We start from the raw sequence: 8,947 nt of genomic DNA, 5'->3' as shown, positions 1-8,947 counted from the left end.
GCTTGGGTTAATTCTTGGGTTTGCCATCTGCTAGCTGTGTAAATTGGGGTCCCAATTTCAACTTTCTGTGCCTTAATTTTCTTGGATATAAACTGAGCCGTTGTGAGGATGAATTAAATATTCCAGATAAAACTTGGACTAGCGCTTGCAAGGCGGTAGGAGCGCCTCCCGCAGAAAACCTGCCGCCTGCGGAGCTTCGCGGGCTCCTTCCTCCGCTCTCCGGCCTCGCCCCCTTCGCCCTCCGGCGGGGCTCCCTTGTGCCCTCTGCTGGTCAACAGCGGCCCGGCCAAGCGTCCTGGTTGCCATGGGTACGGGGCTGACGCGGTAACCAGGGAGACCGAGGCGGAAGTTCGGGGAAGCTGGGGCCCGCGGCCGTGAGGAGGGCGGCGGGGGCTCCAGGTGGGGCGGCGGGGGGCTGGGGCTCTAGGTGAGTCGGCGGGGGCTCCAGGTGAGTCGGCGGGGGCTCTAGGTGGGGCGGCGGGGGCTCCAGGTGGGGCGGCGGGGGGCGGGGGCTCCAGGTGAGTCGGCGGGGGCTCCAGGTGGGGCGGCGGAGGCTCCAGGTGAGTCGGCGGGGGCTCCAGGTAGGGCGGCGGGGGGCTGGGGCTCTAGGTGAGTCGGCGGGGGTTCCAGGTGAGTGGGCGGGGGCTCCAGGTGGCGCGGCGGGGGCTCCAGGTGGGGCGGCGGGGGCTCCAGGTGAGTCGGCGGGGGCTCCAGGTGAGTCGGCTGGGGCTCCAGGTGAGTCGGCGGGGGCTCCAGGTGAGTCGGCTGGGGCTCCAGGTGGGGCGGCGGGGGGCGGGGTCTCCAGATGAGTCGGCGGGGGGCTCCAGGTGGGTCGGCGGGGACTCCAGGTGGGGCGGCGGGGGCTGCAGATGGGGCGGCGGGGGGTGGGCTTCCGAGCTGGCGGGCCGGGATCCGAGGGGCGGGGGCGGGTGTGGGCTGGGATTCGGGGGCCTGGGGCGCTGCCCGAGTGGGTGTCCAGCCCCACCGACTGCCAGCCCCACTGGCCTCAGGAGTGGAAGCTCCTTTTTTTCCTATAAACAGAGAACTTCTGAGCCCCTGGTGCCAGTGGAGTCGGGAACTGTGAACCCTGGACACGACACCAGGGGGTTCCATCGTACCCGCTCTACAACTTGACTTTTTCTTTCTTTTTTTTTAAGATTTTATTTATTCATGAGAGACACACAGAGAGAGAGGCAGAGACCCAGGCAGAGGGAGAAGCAGGCTCCCTGCGGGGATCCCGAGGCGGGACTCGATCTCGGGCTCCCGGGGTCACACCTTGCCTTTGTGACCTTGTATTACATGGGAGCACTTTGACACCCAAAAGGTTTTCACCGATGTTTAAATACATTGTTGTAAAATTTAGAAGATAATCTGATGCTATACAATTCTGTCTCTAAATTTCCTTTTTTATGATGGGTTGAGATCATGAAAGGGGGAAGAATATGAATGATAGGAATTAATCATTTTAAGTTTGTAGAACAATATTTAGATTTCAAGTCCTAAGAGGAACTAATGGGACTGGGAATAAAATTGTAATTTCTGGCTTTGTCACCAATCTTGGATGGATGCCTTAATTTTTCCCATTCCTAAAATATTCATAAGTGACCACTTAGGGGAATAGTGGACTTTATGAGAATGAGTGGCATAGGTCGTGAAAGGGTTCATCCATGAAAGGGTTGGATTTCCAGAAGGTGTGATTGATAAATTTAATGCTTTCATTGCTATTGGCGATCATATGAAGTCTTCAGTTGATACAGAATTAATAATCGTATATTGATTTACTGTTGTGACTTTAAAACATTTTTTTTAAGCTATAGAGGAGTTTATTTATAGTCAATCTGACTCAGAGATATGATCATTATGTAAAACGGATGAAATCAGAATCTGTGGTTTAAGAAAAGCCTTGATGGCTCCCTCATTCCACTTTCAGGGTAGTTTCTAAGGCTGCCCCTTCCCTGAACCCTGAGCTCTCTGGAGGCCCATAAGGAGCCCCCTGATTTACAGGCCACAAATTAGAGTCCTTTTGTTTGATATCTTGCAAATTAGGTGGGGATGGGAGGGCAGGGGGGTGGGGGGTGGGGTGGGGTGCGGTGGGGTGGAATTCTCATCATTTAATATAGCGATAAACTGAGGCTCAGAGACCACTTTGACACAAAGGTCCTCTGAAGTTTAACCTAGTATCCATTAATATTACTTATCATTTTTAGTTGGCAAATATTTTAAAAAGATTCCTTGCCCCTTGATATCCACAAGCAAACTTTGCTAATTTTTCTCAAGGGAACCTGCATATAAAAGGTAAAATCTGGATGACATGGGTACTATTTAGTACCCTGAGGCAATATTAATCAGATATATTGTTTGGCTGAAAGATGAAGTGCAGCTGAGAAGTCAATACCTGATTTACTTTCATGGCCTATGCCAGGAGAAAATGGCATATATTTAGTCAGTAGGCCGCTCAGGCATCAGATTGTGCTAGGGATCATGTATTTTTCCTTACATATTTAGAAAGATTTTAATCTTTACTTTTGGGCCTCAAAATATGTGTTAAAGTAAAGAAAAATTCTTATTTACTGGCATTTAAGTTTTCAGGTCTAAGATGATCTGGGTCATTAGAATAATCAACTCATCTCAGATAAGTTTTTAGTTATAGGGACGCCTGGGTGGCTCAGTGGTTGAGCGTCTGCCTTTGGCTCAAGTCGTGATCCCGGGGTCCTGGGAAGGACCTGCAAGGAGGCTGCTTCTCCCTCTGCCTGTGTCTCTGCCCCTCTCTCTTTGTCTTTCATGAATAAATAAATAAAATCTTTAAAAAAAAGTTTTTAGCTATACAAATTGTCCCATCTCAAAAACAGTGGCTTCCCAAACCTCCCATTCTGCCGGTGGCATCATGGCAAATTCTAGGAGAGTAGGGCAACTCTTTATGAATGCTCTGAGTTTCCAAGGTTCTAAATCATCATGATTTCCTGGTTCCCATTCTGTGGTAGCCAGTCTTGATTCTTGGGTTGCATTCCCAGAATGAGATCTCAGGTGGAAGGAGAATCCAACCATCATGGACACCTTTGGGTCATATCATGCGTATAGGAATGGGGAAGAATAGGTTGGGGATGGAAAAATGATGCGGCCTAATAAATCAGGTAACCAGACAATTTTCCAAATAGCTATTAAACTTCTGGTGTTTAATAATCAGAAAAAAAAATTGTGTCACCAAAGGACAGGTGGAATGACGAAGTTTGCATAATAGGGAGTTGATCTGTAGTTCCCTGATTCCGTTAAGTGACTCAAGTTTGGGGCTTTGCTGATCTTCCGGCTGACATTGTTATGTCCTTGCTGTGCCGAGAAAGGTGACCGCCTCTCTGTTGGTTTTACGAGAGGAAACAGACAGAACAGCATGACTCACAATTATAATCTTCCTTTTCTCTTCATACAGGAAAATTGGCTTATGTGTGTGACTTGATAAAACATTTAGCTGAGAAGAAGCCTTACTAATTGCATTCAGTGAGGTGAAATACCCCCGAATAAGACCATTGATTGGTTAAATCACATTATCAGCAGAGCTATAAATCTGAATCATCTCATCCTAATGAAATTTACAGACTTTTTTTTATAAGAATTCATTTCAGTTGTCGTGTATTCAGTTTTATGCACAAGTGGACCCTTGAACAATGTGGGGGGGAATAGACGCCACGATCCCCCACACAGTTAAAAATTAAAGATCACATAACTTTTGGCTTAATTTTTTTTGGTAATGATAACAGTGTGGAACTTTTCATGAAAAACTTAGCCACAGTAGACAAGGGTCCAGCAATTGTATTTCCAGATTACAATAAAAAAGAGATACAGACTCTTTTTGAGTAGGATTATTCCCAGAGTTTGTCTCTTCCTCCCTCCCTCCCTCTCTTCTTTCTTTCTTTCTTTCTTTCTTTCTTTCTTTCTTTCTTTCTTTCTTTCTTTCTTTCTTTCTTTTTCTTTCTTTCTTTCTTCTTTCTTTCTTTCTTTCTTTCTTTCTTTCTTTCTTTCTTTCTTTCTTTCTTTCTTCCTTCCTTCCTTCCTTCCTTCCTTCCTTCCTTCCTTCCTTCCTTCCTTTTTCTCTTTCTTTCTTTCTTTCTTTCTTTCTTTCTTTCTTTCTTCCTTCCTTCCTTCCTTCCTTCCTTCCTTCCTTCCTTCCTTCCTTCCTTTTTCTCTTTCTTTCTTTCTTTCTTTCTTTCTTTCTTTCTTTCTTTCTTTCTCTCTCTCTCTCTCTCTCTGTCTCTCTCTCTCTTTCGTTTTAAGTGAGACAAAGGTTTTGCCTACAAAGGAGGGGTAGAGAAGATGCACCCTCCCCTCCCCAGAGCAAACCGAATCTTAGTTTCCCAGTGGTATCTTTAGTTTTCTTTGACACTGATTTTAGCTTTGAAAGCTAAGGCTTGGTGCTTGAGAAGTGAGTCTAAGTTCTATGTCCCTCCTAAGTATTTCCTTCTGTTGGAATGGTCCACAGTATTGTCTCACTATATGGCTTTCCCTTTCATTTTGAGTTCTTTGAGGGAAGACACCATGTCCTATTTACCGTTGTGACTAAAGTACGCTTAAAGAGGTCACAAAGGAGTGGCTAAATATTTGTTTATCGAAGGCACAAATATACTTAGTCCTACGATGCATCCACTACACTGCTTGCAATATAGAATTATTTTGTATAATTCCATTTTTGATTATCTTCAGAGAATAAGTGCCTTCAGAATTTTCTTCAAGGTAGTCAAACTCTACTCTTTCAGACTAAATTAATTTTTTTTTTTTTTTTGGTGGGGAGAATAACTTGAAACTGGATTTGAATGAACAAAGTAGTCGCTCTTGCTGAACAATATCCTTTTTAGTTTTAAATGAGGCACAACGAAGTAGATCTGTGTGTTTGTTGGGTATGTATGGTGGACTTTGCAGGCGATTTCAAAAGAGGCATTTTAAAAGTATTTTGAGCAGTGGTTGCATCATTGGAATTATGAGATAGTGTCCCAGAGGAACAAAACTGAAGAATTACTCATTTGACTATATAGACTTTGATGTTACAAAAGCCTTCCATTTGGTTACTCCCGTTCTGATGCCTTCTCTCCTGAAGTTTTTGAGCAAAGCTTCTAGATTTATTTTCTGTTCTTCCGTCTTAAACTTTCAGTGATTCTCATTAGCTACAGAGTAAATTCCAAATGCCTGAACTTTGCATTTAAAGCCACTCGTTATGGGGCCTCAGCCTACATTTCCAAATGTATGCCTACTTTTCCCCTCCACGCAACCTGCACATCAACCAAATAGAATCAGTCATTAGTCCCCATTTGAAAGCTGTTTTTCTCATAGTGTCGACTGTTTATCATATCTTCTTGTGTGTATGTGTGTGTGTGTGTATGTGAGTGTGGAGTGGGAAGGGGCAGAGGGAGAAAGAGAGAATCTTAAAACAGGTTTCATGCCCAGCTCTGAGCCTGTAGTGAGGCTTGATCTCACAACCCTGAGATCATGACCTGAGCTGAAATCAAGAGTTGGATGCTTAACCAACTGTACTCTCCAGGTGCCCCCTCCCCCCCATATCTTCTTAGATAGCCTCCTTTCTCCTCAGATCCCCACATTAAATGCTAGCCAGCTCAAGTTCTTTCTCTCACTTCTTATATTATTACATCTATAAATTTTATGGCCTTTATAATTTCTACCCTATTTTATGGCTTTTATATATAGGTTTTATATGCCCTTTTTGACTCTATGCCATTTTTGAGCATAGAAAACAAATTTCCCTGGATCTTGATACCTTCATGCCTCTCAGCATGGTGCTTTGCATATAGCAGAGACTTAGTAAATATTTATGGGGGTTGTGAGTACGTAGAAACACATGTATAAACCAACAATATCAAATGGTTTGGCCATTTGAAACTATGGACTGCATGGTAATACCTTTTATATTTCTTTAAGAGCGTTCAGAATTTGGAAATTTTTATTGGTATAAAAATCTAATAGTTGTGCACGTGATTTGGTAATTCAGCATTACAGAGTAAATTATTATAGAACCATGAATAATTGGGATATTCAGGAAATAGGGTGTTCTGAATACTTTAATTTTCTGGTTAACTTGGAGTTAGGCAGAAAATCTTTTTTTGTTTCATTTCTTGTTAAAAAATTCTTTCTAAATATGCTAATTTCTGATCTTAGGCAAAGAGCATCATTAAAATTTTCTTTGATGAATGAGGATATTAGAGTGCCTTTGGGTAATTATTACATACCTTAATTTTCATTTTACATTGCCATATATGTACAAAGAAAGGTTTTGAGTTTGGATTGTATCTCTAAGTTTCTTTTCTTTTCCCTATATTTAGCCATGGATATTGTTTTTGGATAGGAACAAAACCTGATGCATATTTTTATACTCTTTACCACAGAAAGAGCCAGAGAATGTGCTCTGTCTTAATGAGTGCATTCTTCACTTTCAGCTATTTCCATAGTTTTTTGCTATAACATTATTCGTAAATTTTTAGTTCCATCACATGTTATACTTATAACTTTATTAGTATATAGATCTATATAAAACTTAAATTTAGCATATATACATATATATTTACTGTTTAACCTTTAATTAAGCTTTTTTCTCATAATGATTTCGGTTTGTAAAACTTGCAACTACACATGGTTTTGAATTTGTAATTTAACTACTTTACTCTGGCATAATTCTTTGTTACTTTTTCAGAAGTTTTTGTAAATCACAGTAATTTTTTGATAATAATAAGACTGGAAAAAAAAACAAAAGACTGTGATCATGGACACCAAAGATTTTATAGTTCTTCCATGGGGAAAACCTGGAAATTCTGTAAAGCTAAGATACAGGTAAGTGCATAAATATTTATTACTAAAATAGAAATAATTGCTAACATTTCTGTATGTTGTATTCTTTTTATATGAGACAATTTGGACTTGAACTTAAATTTGTGAGCTCTTATTTCCATTTTCTTTACATTGGTGTATTTTTATCTATGAGATAGTAGGTTTGATATAATCTATCATAATTTTTAAATTGAGGACTAAAATTATTTATGCCACAAAATTGAGGTGAAAAGTTATAAGTGAGGTTTGGGTTTATTGACTACTGAAGCAGTCTAACAGAAGGTTTCAGATAGTTTGTGATACTTTTTCAGGGTTAAAAAGGAATCACCCTGAAGAAACTGAAAGGCACTGAAATTTAGGGAGATTATTGGACTGAAAGATCTTTCAATAGAGAATAGAAGGTGTCATCCCAGCACTTCATCTACTAGGGACAGTATGTTGAAATCACCTTTCTTGGGAAGGGTACCTTACGTCCTGGATTGTCTTGTGGACACATTCAGCTAGCCAAGCCATTTCTGGGAATTTCGGGACATAGCAGGAGTACTGGCAGTGTCAATATACTGTTTCTTTTTGAGGTCATCTAGAGTCACTGGAAATTCCCAAGGCCTGCCTCTCAAGTATCGATAAGGGCCAGCCAGTCTGGGTTAGGGACAGACTGTTGATTTTCAATTTTAGTTTTGAGTTCCCTGAATTAGATCAATAGTCCTGTGGTTATTCAGTGTGTTCAGAGCCTTCCTAATTCTTCCCTCACTTTTGAGATACTGTGAGTAAGAGCACGTGTAAACTGGAAAATGTCACACAAATATATGGCATTCCCAGCACAACTGACCCTTGAACTACACAAAGGTTAGGGGCACTGATGCTCTAGAACAGTCAAAAATCCCTGTGTAACTTTTAACATCCCCAAAACTGAACTACTAATAGCCTAGTCTTGACCAGAAGCCTTGGAGAACGTAGTCAATTAACACATACTTTGTATGTTGCATTGTATTATATACTGTATTCTTTCAATAAACTCAGCGAGAGAAAAGAAAATATTACTAAGAAAATCGAAAGGAAAAGAAAACAACACTATACTGTATTTATCAAAAAATTTTTGTGTATTAGTGGACACATGCAGTTCAAACTTCTTTTGTTCAAGACCAGCTGTATTAATTTTACCCTTTTTAGGTGGGAGGGGAGCTATCCAATTGCTACTATTACCGATTTTGTTTTTTTGTGTAAAGAAGAAAAGGGGGCATATATAATTTGATTTTGGTCCTGTGTTTCTAGTCTGTGTTTAGATACATAAAGACCATTTAGCCAACAGACGTTTATTAAGTGAGCATGTTCTACACAGTGTGCTAGGGAATGGTGGATATGAGAGGAAGAAGACACAATCTTTGTTCTCAGGTAGCTTGTAGAGGATATGAATAGATAAAATCACATTTATGAGATAGTAGCAAGCGTGGTGTGATGAGAAAGCCCAAGGGGCAATGAGAACATGGCCCAAGCTGCTGGGGCACAGGTGGGGAGGTCTCCAAGCTTTGCTTGAATGATGCAGTTAGTTGGGTAGTTACTGGGGGGAAACTTGTGCAAAGGTAGAGAGACCACATAGTTTGGGAAGTGTCAGACACATGCAGTGATTTATGGAACAGAGATTTATAGAACAAAGTTAGAAGGGCAGGACTGTATAGATAGTAAATTAACTTGTACAGTGCACTAAGGAGTTTTGAATTTATTTTGGAGGTGATTAGGTTTCCCTGATCCAGTCATGATCAATATCCTACAAAAGGTAGGACAGGAACACCTACTCCACAGTAATTGCTCTGGAGTTCCCTTTGTCCCCCTTTTCTTATTTGAAGCCTATTTGCATTTGATACTATCTTAATGATGATCTTAATCTTGGCTTATGCATTGGTGTTCTCCGGTGTTTGTATTCCTCTTTCCCAGCCCCCAACTAATTTGAGCAGGTTGTTTCTGGCCCTTGGATTTTTTGGGTCGACCTGATCGCTGCAGAATCAACCTTAGTTTTCCCCAATGGCCCTGCCTGCCCCCTGCTCCCCCCCGCCCCCCCAGCTCTGTGTCTGAGGCTGTCTCTAGAAGGAACCCTTGTCTTGTTTCAGACCCATAGCATCCCATCAAC

General features: G+C 41.8%; 1 protein-coding gene across 13 annotated transcripts in view; it reads left to right on the top strand.

Annotated features, from left to right (window-relative positions):
- Positions 1 to 653: 653 nt before the first annotated feature.
- ZBBX (zinc finger B-box domain containing) overlaps positions 654 to 8,947 on the top strand; it is a 113,365-nt gene continuing 105,071 nt past the window's right edge. For 10 of the 13 annotated variants that reach the window (XR_013369643.1, XR_013369642.1, XR_013369648.1 and 7 more), the window contains exons 1-2: positions 6,191 to 6,212; positions 6,689 to 6,825. Coding sequence is in view for 6 of the 13 variants with exons in the window: in XM_077880204.1 (XP_077736330.1) it covers positions 6,758 to 6,825 (68 nt within the window). In the remaining 7 variants the exon portion in view is untranslated. Of the gene's footprint in view, positions 673 to 6,190; positions 6,213 to 6,688; positions 6,826 to 8,947 lie in introns of those variants that run through there. The other 3 variants (XM_077880203.1, XM_077880209.1, XM_077880202.1) reach the window with 3 other exon arrangements.

This window comes from Canis aureus, chromosome 31 (assembly GCF_053574225.1).
Source record: "Canis aureus isolate CA01 chromosome 31, VMU_Caureus_v.1.0, whole genome shotgun sequence".
Taxonomy (NCBI): domain Eukaryota; kingdom Metazoa; phylum Chordata; class Mammalia; order Carnivora; family Canidae; genus Canis; species Canis aureus.
This window is presented reverse-complemented; position numbering and strand designations above follow the sequence as displayed.